Source organism: Elephantulus edwardii, unplaced genomic scaffold (genome assembly GCF_000299155.1).
Source record: "Elephantulus edwardii isolate Elephantulus edwardi_28Jun2011 unplaced genomic scaffold, EleEdw1.0 scaffold00269, whole genome shotgun sequence".
In the NCBI taxonomy this organism is placed as follows: domain Eukaryota; kingdom Metazoa; phylum Chordata; class Mammalia; order Macroscelidea; family Macroscelididae; genus Elephantulus; species Elephantulus edwardii.
This window is the reverse complement of record NW_006400019.1, coordinates 1,759,865-1,775,503: the sequence shown is the minus strand read 5'-3', so window position 1 is coordinate 1,775,503 and position 15,639 is coordinate 1,759,865. Positions and strand designations below refer to the sequence as shown.

The 15,639-nt window shown below is 59.4% G+C and overlaps 2 protein-coding genes across 3 annotated transcripts in view; one reads left to right on the top strand and one right to left on the bottom strand.

Annotated features, from left to right (window-relative positions):
* The first annotated feature begins 11 nt into the window (after positions 1–11).
* SLC6A8 (solute carrier family 6 (neurotransmitter transporter), member 8) lies at positions 12–5,671 on the top strand. Of its 2 annotated transcripts, none has more exons than XM_006899939.1 (13): positions 12–266; positions 1,503–1,634; positions 2,019–2,268; positions 2,656–2,788; positions 3,338–3,472; positions 3,550–3,653; positions 3,769–3,863; positions 4,119–4,231; positions 4,328–4,465; positions 4,543–4,645; positions 4,742–4,842; positions 5,002–5,172; positions 5,343–5,671. In XM_006899939.1, exons 1-13 carry the CDS (start codon positions 26–28, stop codon positions 5,484–5,486), a joined length of 1,860 nt encoding a protein of 619 aa, XP_006900001.1. In that variant the 5' UTR covers positions 12–25; the 3' UTR covers positions 5,487–5,671. The 2 variants fall into 2 exon arrangements, with proteins under 2 accessions (XP_006900001.1, XP_006900000.1); XM_006899938.1 differs by having other exon boundaries at positions 3,739–3,863.
* Positions 5,672–9,494: 3,823 nt separating this feature from the next.
* BCAP31 (B-cell receptor-associated protein 31) overlaps positions 9,495–15,639 on the bottom strand; it is a 29,717-nt gene continuing 23,572 nt past the window's right edge. Inside the window, exons 4-7 of the mRNA XM_006899937.1 lie at positions 11,770–11,905; positions 11,001–11,124; positions 10,284–10,384; positions 9,495–9,572 (exon numbers count right to left, since the gene is read on the bottom strand). Of these exons, the coding sequence (XP_006899999.1) occupies positions 9,534–9,572; positions 10,284–10,384; positions 11,001–11,124; positions 11,770–11,905 (400 nt within the window). The 3' untranslated portion in view covers positions 9,495–9,533. The remainder of the gene's footprint in view (positions 9,573–10,283; positions 10,385–11,000; positions 11,125–11,769; positions 11,906–15,639) is intronic.

Sequence of the window (15,639 nt, the reverse complement as noted above, 5' to 3'; positions counted from 1 at the left end):
ACCCGCGCCCGTGCCCGCTGGGGCCATGGCGAAGAAGAGCGCGGAGAACGGCATCTACAGCGTGTCCGGCGATGAGAAGAAGGGCCCCCTGATCGCGCCCGGGCCCGACGGCGCCCCGGCCAAGGGCGACGGCCCCGCAGGCCTGGCAGTGCCGCCGCGCGAGACCTGGACGCGCCAGATGGACTTCATCATGTCGTGCGTGGGCTTCGCCGTGGGCCTGGGCAACGTGTGGCGCTTCCCCTACCTGTGCTACAAGAACGGCGGAGGTGAGTACCCCGGCCGCCGGCACGTGGGGCAGGGCGCGGGGACAGACGGGCGGATGGGGGGGGGGGAGAGCCCAGCACCACGTCCCCGGCCAGTCATGTGCTTGGCAGAGTGGGGGGGAAGGGGGGCGGGCTCAGGGATTGGCCATGGAGGTGGGAAGCCTGGCCGCCGCTGGGGGGGCTTCCAGAGGTGAGGCGCCTTGGCTGCCCCCATGGGTCAGGCACACAAGTGGCACATTGTACGGGCCCCCACGTGCACACGCAGGAACACATGCATACACAATGGGCCACTCTGTCCCTCCCCCTCCTGCCACCCTCCCCTCCCCTTCCCATCCCTTCCTCCCCTCCGCCTGTGTCTGGAACACTGGGTGCCCGAGCCAGGCTTGGATGCCTGCGGACTGGGTGCCCGGCGCCACCGCTGGACACCCGCATTCACACACTGGCCAGGCTGGCCACAGACATGGGCACACAGATGACTTGGAGTGCCAAGCACTGAAAGTGGTGGACTGTGTAGTTACTACGTGATGGGTGGGAAACTAAGGCCCAGACAGAGGCCTTGGTCCAAGGTCACATACAAGTAAGATGCTAGGACTAGGCACTGGGTAAGCTGCAGCCAAGCTGGCTTCTGAGAATGAGGATTGGGATAGGGGAGAACTGAGGGCAAGCGGTGGTCCTGGAGGAGGTGGAGAGCTGGACAGGCTGCTGGGGGGGTTGCTCCTGGCATGACCCCCCCCCACTGGCTTCCTTTAGGGTCTGGCTCGCCCTCATGGCACTTGCTGGGCCCCTTCTGTCCTTGCACTGACACCCTCAGCAGGCTCATGTTCATATGCCCATGTCGGGGTACAGGAAAGTAGGGGCCCCTTGCCCTTGCCCGTGCAGGTCCTCAGGTCCCCAGCACCCAGCCAGGCACAAACACAGACGCACACGCCACACACGTGCAAGCACACATGCACATACACATGCCCTCAGTGCTCCTTCCGGTGTCTGCGGCACGAGGCACAGACGTGTGTGAGCGCATGTGTCCTCGCCCTGTAGGTCAATGCTGACGACCATGGGGTGCAGCCCAGGGGCTGGAGGGCTCTCTTCTCAGCCCAGCCTGAGGCCACCCCACACTTTCACCGTGGGCACTGATTCACTGGGGGACGTTGGCAGGGTGGGGCTGAGCTGGGCTGTTCCCCTCCCTGCCTCCTAGGGGTAGATGGCTTCCCATGAGTCCTACCCTGCACGCCCTGCCCCTAGGTGTGTTCCTGATTCCCTACATCCTTATCGCCCTGGTGGGAGGAATCCCTATTTTCTTCCTGGAGATCTCGCTGGGCCAGTTCATGAAGGCGGGCAGCATCAACGTCTGGAACATCTGCCCCCTTTTCAAAGGTGAGCGCCTCTTTTCGTCTAGCCACAAGAGGGTGGTCGGCATGCAGGGGTGTAGGGGGCCCAGGTGGGGTCAGTCCCCGCATAGATCCCTGGCTTGGATCCCAGGGCCTGTGGAGGGGGGTGGGTCTGGCAGGCAGTGAGCGGCATCTTCAGACCTCCAGCTACCCATTGCACACACGAGGCAGCTAAGACACAAGCAGGGTGGGGGGACTTGCCCTTCGTGGCCCCAGGTGACAAGAAAGCTCCCCCAGCTGCCATGTGCCAGCAGGTTGAGGCAGTGTGGGAGGGGCACACCCTGGGTAGCTGGTGTTGGAACACTTGGGCATGAGAGAGGAGGGCGTGGGCTCCAGGCTTCCCTTGCTGGTTCCCTTCCCACCCTGCCAGGCCTGGGCTACGCCTCCATGGTTATCGTCTTCTACTGCAACACCTACTACATCATGGTGCTGGCCTGGGGCTTCTACTACCTGGTCAAGTCCTTCACCACCACGCTGCCCTGGGCCACATGCGGCCACAGCTGGAACAGCCCTGACTGTGTGGAGATCTTCCGCCACCAAGACTGTGCCAATGCCAGCCTGGCCAACCTTACATGTGACCAGCTTGCTGATCGCCGGTCCCCTGTCATCGAATTCTGGGAGTGAGTCACATGCTTCAGGGCCTAGCCCATCGGGCTCCTCTAGTCCTCTGTGCATGGCCGGGGCCAGCCCACTGGTGATGGGATCAGGTGCAAAGAAGTCCTGGCCAAGCCCTCCCTGCAGCTGGATGGGCTGCTCTGTCGCACCAGTTGTCACTCCTGTTCACTGTCAGTCACCTGCACCTGCCTGGGAGCTGGTGCTGCATGCGGAGAGGGGGAGAGTTGGCCTGGGGCCAGCCTGCAGGGGGCTCTGAGGCTCTTGGCACACAGTGACACTTCAGGAGGCCTGGGCTGGGTCCAGCCAGGTGTCAGGAGGGCCAGCTGGACTCAGGGCTGGAGGAGGGAGGGGCCACCACCCATTGGGCAGCCCTCATAAGCTTTCCCCCTTAGGAACAAAGTCTTGCGGCTCTCTGGGGGCCTGGAAATGCCCGGGGCCCTCAACTGGGAGGTGATGCTGTGTCTGCTGGCCTGCTGGGTGCTGGTCTACTTCTGTGTCTGGAAGGGGGTCAAGTCGACAGGAAAGGTACAGTCAGAGGGGTCAACCATTGTAACAGAAGGTGACTAGACAGGACTCCAAGGAATGGACAGTGCTTAGATACATAGCTGGCTAGTCCTCCTGAGCCCCCAAACCCAGGGACTCTTGGTGGAGATGCCACACCAAGCTTCCTGTCTCTTATCCTCCTGGGTTGTCAGGGGGGACCGGCTCTCTGCTCGAGGACAGTCTCTCTCGCTTGCCTGGTCCCAGGGAGGCATGTGGGCAAGCAGACACTCAGCAGTGTGGGATGGGACCCCTCTGTGTCTCGCTCCTGGGAGGGCAAGCGGGAAGCTCTGTCATTCTCTTTTCCTGACCCAGGGAGCTTGGTGTTAGGTGTTCAGCCTTGTGTCCACACACCTCTTTCCAGCGAGCACAGGCCAGCCCTGACATGCCCAGAGGATGTGCTCCCTGACAAATGGGGCCTGGCCTTGCTGTGCTGGCCTCAAGCCCATTTCCTATAGAGGGACAGTCGCTGTGAGGGTAGGAGAGGGCCCCGGGCCAGCCTCACTCTGGTCCCTGAGCAGCCTGCCCCCCTAGATTGTGTACTTCACTGCTACATTCCCCTACGTGGTCCTCGTTGTACTGCTGGTACGAGGAGTGCTGCTGCCTGGCGCCCTGGACGGCATCGTCTACTATCTCAAGCCTGACTGGTCCAAGCTGGGGTCCCCTCAGGTGAGAGGTCAGGCCATAGTGGGAGGGCTCGGCGTGGCTGTGGCTGCCACTCACTGCCTGTTCCACTGGCCCTCTAGGTGTGGATCGATGCAGGCACCCAGATTTTCTTCTCCTACGCCATTGGCTTGGGGGCCCTCACAGCCCTGGGCAGCTACAACCGTTTCAACAACAATTGCTACAAGTGAGCACAGCCACTCACACCCCTGACCTCGCTTGTTTGCCTCTGACCTGTGGACACTAACCAGTGACTCCCACCCACCTGCTAGGGACGCCATTGTCCTCGCTCTCATCAACAGCGGGACCAGCTTCTTTGCTGGCTTTGTGGTCTTCTCCATCCTGGGCTTCATGGCGGCAGAGCAAGGGGTACACATCTCCAAGGTGGCCGAGTCAGGTAGGGCCCCTGGTGCCACACTGGGCCTCACCACTCTGCTAGGCTGGCCCTGCCATCTCCCACCTCTCAGGACTGGGGTCTGGGGGTATCATCTGTCCAAGGGGTGTGTCTCAGTTGTCGCTTGTGTCCCTGCCCCCACCCCCCAGACACCTGTGCCTGCAGGAGTTTGATACTTTGGTCCCTGGAGTGGGTGCTTGGTATGGGGGTGGGCACGAGCCCACCAGCCAGCAAGGTCTAGACTTGGTATCCCCACAGGGCCCGGCCTGGCCTTCATCGCCTACCCTCGGGCTGTGACCCTCATGCCCGTGGCCCCACTCTGGGCTGCCCTCTTCTTCTTCATGTTGTTGCTGCTTGGGCTGGACAGTCAGGTTTGGACGGGCTGGGCGGCTGGGCGGGTGGGCGGGTGGGCAGGCGGCAGGAGGTGGGCTCGGGCCGAGCCAGACTCGTCTTGGCCCACCCACCAGTTTGTCGGTGTGGAGGGTTTTGTCACCGGCCTCCTGGACCTCCTCCCGGCCTCCTACTACTTCCGCTTCCAAAGAGAGATCTCTGTGGCTCTCTGCTGTGTCCTCTGCTTCGTCATTGATCTCTCCATGGTGACCGATGTAAGTGTATTCAGAGGGACCCCCCCCCAGCTCCCAGCTCCCCCCACCTCTGCCTGACCAACATGTGCCCCCTGCAGGGCGGGATGTACGTCTTCCAGTTGTTTGACTACTACTCGGCCAGTGGCACAACTCTGCTCTGGCAGGCCTTCTGGGAGTGTGTGGTGGTGGCCTGGGTGTATGGTACGTGCTGTGGGGCCGGGGCCGGGACCAGGGCTGCCAGGTGGGCAGGTGGGCTGCGCGCTCCAGGCTCCAGCCTCGCTCTCTCCCCTGGCGCAGGAGCCGACCGCTTCATGGACGACATAGCCTGCATGATCGGGTACCGGCCGTGCCCCTGGATGAAGTGGTGCTGGGTCCTCTTCACTCCGCTAGTCTGCATGGTAAAGTGGGTGGGTGGCCGGCCGGGCAGGGCCGGGAGGGGGGGCGCGCTGTCTGCCACCTCAGGACTGGGGTCTGGGGGTAGCTCCCAGGGTTAGGCTGGAAGTCCAGCCATCTGTCCAAGGGGTGTGTCTGTCATCTGCTTGTCACTTGTCTACCAGGGCATCTTCATCTTCAACGTGGTGTACTATCAGCCGCTGGTGTACAACAACACCTACGTGTACCCATGGTGGGGTGAAGCCATAGGTTGGGGCTTCGCACTCTCCTCCATGATCTGCGTGCCCCTCCACCTCCTGGGCTGCCTCCTCAGGGCCAAAGGAACTATGGCTGAGGTCAGGACCCTCTCATCTCCTCCCCCCGAGTCCCCACAACCACTCCACCTGTCTCAGAGTGCAGAAATGGGGCTGTGAGTGGGCACCTGGGCAGGGCCAGGGTGGAGGTGTGGGCCCCTGGACCAGGCAGAGCGGCTCTTGGGGGCTCACGGTGCACCTCTCCTCCTCAGCGCTGGCAGCACCTCACCCAGCCCGTGTGGGGCCCCCACCACCTGGAGTACCGAGCTCAGGACTCAGATGTCAGGGGCCTGACCACCCTGACCCCAGTGTCCGAGAGCAGCAAGGTTGTCGTCGTAGTGGAGAGCGTCATGTGACCGCACAGCCTCCTGGCCTACATCACCAGCTCCCCTTCTTGTAGCCATCGTAGCCCCCCGCTTTGCCCCTGCCCCAACTCTGGAGGAGGGGGCAGCCTTTCCCTGACAGTTTAGGGTTGGAGGGGGAAGTGCCATGAGTGCTAACAAAAATAATTTTCACATTTGAAAGAAAAACGCCAAAAATACCACAACCTACCCAAGGGCCTCTCCCCACCCTGTCTCCAGTCCCGCTGGTGCACACGCTGCTTTCTAGGCCCGCCACCATCCCTCCCAGCAGCTCCGTGGCCTGCCGGCCCACCCTGCCCCTTTCTCCCTCGGGGCTCTATTGTAACCCATCTACTCTTGGGGGCCGGCCTGTGTACCCTCAGATGGGTGAGCACAGGGATGGCAGTGACTGAGGCCAAGCCTGCAGCTGGGCCAGCCCCTCCCTGTGCCTGCTCTAGCAGCTTAGAGCCAGCCAGCAGTGGGACTTTGAGGTTCCCGTGCCGGTTGCCACGGCCACAGCCATCGAGTGTGTGCGCACCTGTGAGTACTTGTGCGACCAGCATGTGTCTAGAGCTGTCTCTTAGCAAAGGTGAATACCAGGTGGACCTGCACCCGTGAGCAAACAAGGCGTGTATTTTGCACATTTTATAAAAACTTGAGAGTGAGATTTCTGCTTGTCTATTTCTAAAGAGAAAACCACCTAAACTGCCCCCCTTACCACTCCCTCCCCCTTTACCCATTGTCTTCCTCTCCCCTAGCCCAGGAGTGTGAATTCCTAGCTCTTAATTTTCATAGGCAAAACCGAAGCTTCCAGCTGTCTAGTGTGCAAGTCAGCATGTGATCTCTGTCCCAGGCGGCTGGGAAGGGGCGGGGTGGGGCTTTTCACACAGCCATGGGGGCCCACAGGTTGTGGAGTGAGAGGTGCAGGATTCTGTCCTGTGGACTCAAGCACACCCACACCCTGCTACTCCCTGGCAGGGATCCGAGGCAAGGGGGCCCAGGCATGGCTACTGCCTGTAAGCTCCACGCCGATGCCCTGTCCACAAGTGAAGCCTTCCTAAAACGTAGCCGCTTTAACGCACGTCAGTGTCATGTCAAAGCCCAGACAGCTGAGTGGACCCCGAAAAGGATCTCCCCTACATCCTGACCTTGGTGGAGGGTCTGGGGCAGGGGTCCACGGGGCTCAAAAGCCACTGCAGACATAGCAATAAAAAACATGCCATCTTCCAAAGTGGTCCTTGCTCATACCTTGTCTTCCTGGGGGTGAAGGTGGGGGTGGCGCAGAAGGAGGGGGAGGGGGCCTTCCTGGTGTCGGGCCGCTGCACTCAGCGAGGCTTTGAGCACCTCTGTGCCCAGCACTGTCTCCGAATGAGAGCAGGGCCGTACCGTGGGGACGCTGCGGATGGAAAGCCTTCCCCCCCCCCAACCCCGTGGAAAACTGCCGACAGAGTCGGGGAGATAAGGGTCAGAGTGCCCGAAAGAAGAGCAAACCGAGCCGGGAACGGTGGGTGTGCAGCAGACACTTGGCCTGCACACCCATCAAGGTTGCCTAGAGAATGCCCGAAGGCGGTGAGGGCACAGGTCCGGCAGATGCCCAGGGAAGAGCCGAGGGAGGGTGCTGCAGCAACACCCCGGGAAAGCTGGGGTTCGCAGTGGAGGTGGTGGGCGTGGCAGTCTTCAGGGCAGCGGTCTGGTCTGAAGGTGGCGTCCACCGGGGAGGGAGGTATGAACAAACAGGATGCAGGACTGAGAGCGCGCCCAAGGGTGGCACCTTGGAGATCTGGCCTTTTAACAGAGACCACGAGGATGGCCGGGGATAGGGCAAGGTTCAGATCCACAGGGTTACTGAGTGAGTGCCTTTGATACAGTAACAGGAAGGATGGAGGGAGCTCTGGGGGCTAGTGGCAAGGAGTTGGGCTTTCAAACGAAAGGCATGTGGCTTGGGTCGGCCAGCTGCTGCTCCGTGGGAGAAAGATGGGCAACCACCTCCCTCCCATGTGATTTACTGCCTCTGGAAAGCGGGTTGCAAGTGAGGGACTGGAGAACCAGGCGCTGTTCAGGGAGGGGGTGGGGAGAGGTGCTCTGGGCAGGTTGTGCAGGAGGGGGGCCATCTAAGTGGGGACTGCTGGGCCTCAGGGAGTCCTGGACTGGAGGGAACACTGTGGAGTCACAGGAAGTAAACAGGTCCCCTGGGAGTAGGCAGGGAGAACCAGATCAAGGCCCACGTGTTCAGCGGGGAGGGAGCTCCTTGGTGACGAGCTGTCACATGCTGTGGGCTGGGGACGATGATGCACTCAGCAGGTTTGGCAGGAGATGGCTGGTGGCCTGGAGGACAGCCCTGTGGACAGGGTGGGGACTGGCAAGGCAGTCCTGCTGGGTGGGCTTCAGATACAAGAGGGGAGACTAGTCCTGAAGGCAGGGTCTGGCGGCAAGTGGAAGGTGGAACCCCACCCAGACTGGCAGGCAAAAGGCACAAGCCCTTATCAGGCCACCATGTCATCACTGCTGGTGTTCTCCAAGGTCACCTTCACCCCACAACCCTCTGACCTTGCACAACTGCTCTTGTGTGGTTCCCTCACAGCAAGTGCCGTCCACAAAGCAGAGGGCACCTGGCCCGTTCCTAATGGCCCTAACCTCCTGGACTCACGCCTGGATGCAACTGCTGCATGGGGCCCGAGGCCACCGTGTCCACCCCTATCGAGTCCTGCGCTGTACCCAGCTCCTTCCCAGAAAGCCCGTGGTGGAGAGACTGGTCAGTGGGTGGACAGGGCTCCCTGAGAGCCCTGGGAACCACTGGGAAGGTTTATCAAGAGACCGTGTCTAGCCACTTCTGTTGAGGGCATAATTTTGAGCATGAGGAAAGATCAGTCACCCCAGGACAGCCTTGTGGCCAGAGCAGCAGTTACTGGCTGGACAGCTCGGGACAGGAAAGTCAGTGTGCAACAGTGACAGGTAAGCTAGCCTTTAGAATGAGGATTGGGCACTGGGCCTTTCCACTGCCTCCCGGGCCAGGAACTCAGGGTGGGACCCAGAGCAGCACTCGCAGGGTCATGGGAGAGATGAGCAAGTCCAAGGCACTGGAGCAGGTGGGCGTTCTGCTGCCGAGGGCCTGGTAAACACACAGCTTGGACTTTAACCTCAAGACACTCAAGGCCACTTCCCTGAAGCCTCAGCATAGCAACCTCAGGCTGTAAGCAGTGCCCACTCCTTGGGGCTGAAGTTCTAACCCATTTGGATTCCCCCACACACACCCCGCCTTGCTTTGCCTTCCGTCAGTTCACGGTCACAGCCAAGGACAAGCCTTCTCTCTCTCAGTTGCATTAGTCAGAGGTCATCCTGCAAACCTTCAAGAGAGCGAAGGGTAGGGAGTGACGGGTGGCACTCTGCCAAGTTCTCTCCGTCCCAAATGTGAAGAGGAGGAAGTCACACTGCAGGCTGTCGCCTGAGGCCCTGCCAGCTTACCTGTGTCTCACTGGCCCCCGGCTCCAGCTGCCAAGCCCCAGGAGACTGACACTCCTAGGCTGCCTGGAGCGGGCCTCACCCAGCTGGCAGTGTGGCAGAGGCTGCGGCCTTCCCGAGCAGGGCTGGAGGTAGCCCCTCCGCCTAGAGCCTGTGCCCTAGGAAAAGACCCGTTAGGATTTCCCAAAGCCCCAGAGGGTGAATGCTGTCTCCTCAAGAACATCATCTGTCACTCTCCTGGCCAGCACAGGGCTTCTGAGGTGGGAAAGAAAGGCTGCGTCATAACAACCACTTTTATTGCCCAAGAACTGCAGCCTGCAGGGCTAGGGGGGGCAAAGGGGGCCCTCGGGGGCAGCTCTTCCCCAGGCCAAGTCACATGGCCATCTGCCCACTGCAAGTGGGAGCTGGGCAGTGAGAGCAGACTCTGTGGAAACCAGGCCCATCGGCTGCTGGAGAGGGGCAGGGGCTGTGGGGAGGGTTACAAGCAACAGAAGGGAGTCTGGGCTGGCGGGAGGCAGCGAGCGGAGGCCACGTCAGCGCGTGCTGTGAGCGCGTGCCTGAACGCGTGCCGGTGGAGCCACTGCAGGAAAGGAGAGCCTCTCCTCACTCCTCCTTCTTGTCCGTGGGACCGTCAACTGCCGCCTGCAGAGGACACACAGCCTGAAGCAATGGACTGGCAGGGACCACAGCTTGTGCCTCCAGCACCACCCACTTCCTTCAGCCCTTAGCGAGGGTTGAGGGGAGCACAGCTCCAAGGGGGTGCTGTCCTTCCTCACTCCTCAGACACCCTGCCCCCACGTGGACTCGGTCAACCTGTGGGCCGCCCGGCTCCGGGCCTGCCCTCTTCACTCTCCACAGCGCTCACACCTCAGCTGCCAAGCGCCAAGGCACCTGTCAGGAAGCAGGGCTTGTGCTTGACATGCTTGACATCTGGCATCTCATGCCCAGCCCACCTGAGAACCTTAGCACAGCAAAAAAGCAGGCAGACAGCCCCTCACCAGACAGGGAACACACTACTTGAGACAGCGCCTCTGTCCTTGAGCCCCTCTCTTCCTCAGCCCAGAACGCACAAAAGGCCCTTCCTGCACGCTGGGCCTTCTTTCCTCGACAGTGCCCCACCACTGGACTTGGCCTTGAGGAGGGCCTTGGGGAGGGGTAGGCAAGGTACTACAGTCCAGGGCAGGCCTCAGGGTGGGGAGGAGTGGATGGGCACTGATGCCACAAGAAGGGCCCTGCCAGGGATGCAGGATCCTAGGAGCTCTCCCCCTCAGCGCAGGCTTTCCCAGTCAGCCTTGACGCTGACCATGAGGACCCTGCCCGCCACGCGTCCAGGGAATGGCAGCGCTGGCTGACCTGCAGCTTGGCGTGCTCCTCCAGCAGGCGGTCGTACTCCTTGGTCAGGCCCTCAGACTGCTTCTGCATGGCCAGGACCTTGTTCTCAGCCTTCTCCAGTTCTGGAAACAACACAACCAAGGGAGACAGGGCAGTGTTAGGGAGCAGGTGCCAGCTGTGGGGCTCAGTCCTTCTCTAAGGGGAAGACCGATGGACCAAAAGCACAGCTATGACCTTCAGCTCACAGCCTACTTCAGAGCTCCGACTTCCACGCGGAGTGCTGCAGTGGCCGAGCTGTCAGCTCTGGGGAAGACTGGACGGTCCTGCCTGGGCCTGGGCCCACTGGCAGCTGCTCTAGTCCTGACTCCACGTGACAGCTGGTTAGGTTTGAAAAACCCAGCTACAAATTCCTGTCCACGCCCTTCCTGAACCTCTCCCTCCTGGCCTGAGCCTCTCTCTGAACCCTTGACAGGGCGGTCCTCAGCTCCTGGGCTCACCTGCAGGCCTCACAGGAGGCCCTGGGTGACTGAGGTGCTTCACCAGGGCCATCTCACCCCCATACAGCTGGGAGTGGAGGAGCAGGTGCAAAATGTGTGTTTCCACCCGGCTCTCCAGTCAGGGCTGAGCTCCACTATGCACGCGTGTAAGGTTCATTGTTAACCATATTCCGGCACGGGAGGGGTGGCTCCAACCTTCTGGGGAGTGGTGGGGAAGGGGACATCTGAGGACAGCTCTCACTTTGCTTGCTGTTGGCCAGCTCCTCCTTCAGCTTCTTCAGCTCAGCCTTCAGGTTTCTGTTCTCCTCCTCCACCTTCACCTCGGCTTCCCCAACTCGCAGCTTGCCTCTGTCAACACCAGCTTCCTAGGAAAAAAGCCAAGGGTTGGGTTACTCAAGAGGGACTGCGGCTGCCATTCCTCAAACTGCCCTGGGCACTTGCCCCTTAGAAATGTCAGCACCGAACTGCTCCACTGTGACATCTAAGCTCCCTACCCGAGGCCACAGGTTGGCTGCCTGCTGAGGGGAAGGGCAGAGCCAGCTGTGCCACCTGCTCCAGTGTCCAGGCTGCGCACTCTACCTTCACCATCACCCCGCCAGCTGCCGTCTCTCCAGCAAGGCTCCTCTGGAGATTCAGCACACCGTATCACAGAACCCTCCACACCACCTGGCTGAGGGGAACCCCAAAATCCAAGGTACTACCTCCCCAAGAGGTAGCAGCAGCAGCAGCAGCAGCCTCTGACCAGAAGGCCCACAGGAATGGGAGGAAAGGCAGCTGAACCAAAGTGCTGCTCCTCTAGACTGACCCCTCCCTGGCCCCTAGGCGGCCCCCGCACCACAAGGCCATGCCCACAAAACACCTCTCACTTGTCCATCAAACCTTTGTGGCATTTGGACAAACAGCAGAGTGGTTCTGAGTGTGGCCAGAGCAGGGAGCTGGCCACGAGGAGGGAGGCGCTGCCTCAAGGGTCCCTGGGCGCCATGAGAGGGGGCCAGAGCAGGGAAACACACCTTCTTCAGCTGCTCGTTTTCTTCCATGTACTTCTTGGCAGCCTCACTAGCACTCTCTGCCTGCTTTTTAAAGGCTTCATTGGAGGCCAGCAGCGTGGCCTGCTGGGAGATAAGAGTCACCAGGCGTCGCAGCAGGCTGTAGATAGAGGAACAAGGGGACAAAGACAGGAAAATTGCTAGTGTGAACTTGACTGGGTGTTCTGCTCTGTACTAGTCCCCAACCCATATCAGCCCTCTGAAAAGAATCAGGTCAGCCAGGTGACACTGCCTGGATCTGGCAGGAGGAGAAAGACGGACCCACGGGAGGTCCCTGACAGGTGCAGGGAGGGGTCTCCACACATCTTCAGCAGATTTTCCAGGTAGCTCCTGGGTGCACTAGCGCAGCTACAGGGAGGTGGCCACTCACTGCACAGAATAAACCAAGCCAGCAGGTCACAGCACCTGGTCGAAGGTCAAGTCTGAGGCTAACCTAGCTGGACTTCATAGTGTTTGTTCAACTTTAAAGACAGAGGTCTCCCCCATTACATGTTCTGGGCTCAAAGGGGCGAGCAAGTTTCTGCCAAATGATAAGGAACAAGACAGACCCTCTACTCTCTTCGTACACGTGCTCCAACGTGCTGCTGCCAAAACACACCTGCTACATGTTAGAGCCCAGAGGGCACAGGGACAGAGGAGTCTGGGTCAAAAGCAGCCAAAAGAGGCTGGCAGGTGGCAGCAGGTGGCAGCAGGGGCAGGTTCTGGCCACCACACAGACAGAATGGCCTGATCCATTTCCCAAAACACACCTTCCTTGTGATCGCATCTGGCAGAACAATGAGGAGGAAAAGCCCTCTCCATTCCACGAGAAGAGCAAGGCTCAGTGAAGGAGCTTGGGCATGCCTGGGAAAGATGTCAGGTTGACAAGGGGACCCGGGCCATGTGGAAGCAGCCCAGGGAAGGGAAACCGGCTTCAGAACTGAAGAGCTTGCTCAGAGAGACTGTGCCAAGCCCTCCCACAGGATCCTGTCATCTGTACCTGCAGCTCAGGCCAGAGAAAAGACTGGCCAAGGCCCCCAAGAGGGGTGCTCCCTGCATGGCCCTGCCATCACCCCCGGGACCCTGGAGTGACTGCTCTGCCAATGAGCCCCTCTACTTTCAGGCCACACAGCCCTTGGCTCCTTCTGGTGTGGGGAGGGGCCCTAGACCCTGCTGCGCAGACCCAGCCAGGCAGCTGGTTCCTGGCAGAAGAGGTGTGTTTCCAGCGCCATGTGCTCTCTAAAATTAGCATCCAGGAAGCTCGTGGCCTAGGGCTCAAGTTTCTCTCCTGGCTTTGCCTGCCCCCCACTGGGCGGACGTCCTGGCGGTGGACAGACAACGTGCTACCCCAGAAGCCTGACTCACACTGGCATGGCCGGAAGTCACTGGAGCCCTAGTCAGAAAGGCAGGCCTTACTGAGCCCCAGCGCCAGCCTTGTGGCTGTGGGGATGGGATGCTCCTGAGGAGGAGCAAGGCTGGGGTTGGGAGTGGGGGTAGGAAGGCTAGGGACGCCATCTAGTGGACACTGCAGGGCAGGGCCCTGGCTTGCAAAAACCATGGGTGTGGCCTCCTCAGCTGGGCCCCCAGGAGCCAAGGGGATACAGAGGGCAGGCCTAGGGCAGTGGCAGTGCCCAGTATTCTCCCCTAGCCCCTCCGAGCCCCCTTCCCACCAGACAACCTGAGCCTTTTTAAGTGCCCTGGGACAGGCCACCAAAGTCACCCCAGTCCCTCCTAGTCAGCCTTTGGCCAATGCGCGTCTGCCTCAAGTCCAGAACTGCTAGTCACCTGCCCAGAATGTGGTCACTCAGTCATGTGCCAGGTCCTTCTACCTCTACTCTTGGCAAACTTCGATTCTCCCTCAGACTTCCAAGCTTCCTTTACCCCAAACTTACACCCCAACTAACACTGAGCCCCTTCAGATCCTGCTCTCTTTCTTCCTTCAAGCACCCATTGCAGGGGAGCCCACTCTGCATTCTCTTTCTCCCATGCTCCACAGGAATCGAGGCTCTTGCCTAGTGTTATTTCACGTCAGCACACCAGCCTGACTATTCCCCCTGTGAAGGTGGGCCAGGCTGGTCCACAGCATCCTCCAGCCCTGACTGAAACCAGAACTTGTGCCAATGCCCTCCCCATCATAACCTGGACAGATGTCACCACGTCCCTTCCCTGTCATCACCATCTGCAGGCAGGAGCCCCCTGGCCCACACAGGCCCCGATTCAAGCTAACAGCAGGCAGCTGTATGGGTGGATTATGCACATGCGCCCCGGCCCTCCCTCCTCTGCGTGGCACCCTCAGTCCTAAAGTCCTTTCTACTCTCCCCAAACAAGCTCCAATGTGGACCCAAGGAATGTCAGACCACCCTCCTCTACACAGCACTCCCTGGGGCAGGGGGCAGGGTGGGTCCCTTCAGCACTCTGGGCACTTGAAACATGTGTGGTCAGATAACCCCAGAAGAGACGTAGTGTTGCTTTTCTTCCTCCTGCAGTTTCACACTTTGGCCTTGACCTCCAAGGAGAGTGGTTCTTAGATTGCTGTCTGTGAGAACCTTCAAGCCAAGGGCACTTCAAAAAGGAGAAGTCCTGACAGAGGGGCAGTGGCCCTGAGCAGCAGCAGTGATCCAAGTGCCTGACTTCCCCATCACACGGGCCTGACTCAGCAGGACTGCAAGCAACTGGGCTTCCTCAGGAGAAGGTTCTGGATGCCAAGGAGGTGGCTCATTCCTCGGGAAGCTGAGTAATGAGGAAGGCAGCAGAGTCTCTCGACAACATGGCGTGACAGGACCTAACAGAGAGAAAGAGGCCCTGTCACCAGTGCCCCTTCCTTCTCGGAGGACAGCGCCGGAAGCTGATGGCTTAGAAGGAAGCAGAGGGAGGCCTGTGAGTGGGTGAGCCCTGCCAAGTTCCTCTGTGAGTTGACCCTACCACCAACCAGGCAGTCCCTGGGGTATCTGAGATGAGTTAGGTCATTCAGTGGGTGGATAGCACCCCAAGGCAGGCTGGTGAGGCCCTTCACATCACCAGCTCTTTCAGCCTTGTGCCTCAGAGCCACAGTGCCACCTACTGAGGCTCTGGGCTTACTACAGCCTGCAGAGGGCCAGATTCCTGCATGTCTACAATTCAAGCCAACACCCCACACAACTTCAGGTCTCCTAAGGACAGTAAAGGCAACTACAGAGGGGCAGGGCTCAGAGGGCAGCCAGACTCCATCCTCTGGAGCAGAAAATCATGGGCTAGTTCTGGGGTTAGGTTGGGTTCTTGAAACCAGCTGATGTCAATTTCATTTCACTAGGATCCACAATCAAAAGCCATGGTTAACAGCAGTCAAGAAATCAGAAGATGTGTTGCACAGGGGAAAAATTGTATCAAGAAGCTCTCCAAAATAACTAAAGAGCAACAATGTTGGTTTGAAGACTATGGTGTTCCTGACCAAAGACACATTTTTTTTTGAAACTGAAGAAGCTTTATTAAGGGGTCTCCCAGGTGGGATTTCGTGGTCTGCAAAGAGAGAAACAGGCAGAGGGACAGTCCAGGGAAATACCGTGCCCTATCAAAAGGGCTGGACTCGCTTAGCATTTCTTAAGCTGAAGGAGTTGAAAAACAAATTCAAGACACGGGTGGCAATGTTGTTGTTGTTGTTATGTGCCACCAAGTTGTTTGCGACTCATAGTGACCTGTTGCAGACCGAGGGTCCCAAAGAATAGAATAATTTTATAATTATTAATAAAGAGACAAACAGCCAGGAATGAGATAGAGCAGAGAACATAAAACAGGGGGTCAGCAGTTCTGGACTGAAGACCTCAAACCATGCTTCTCTGAGTATTTATTTAGAATCATAAGATAATAAAAGTAAAATCA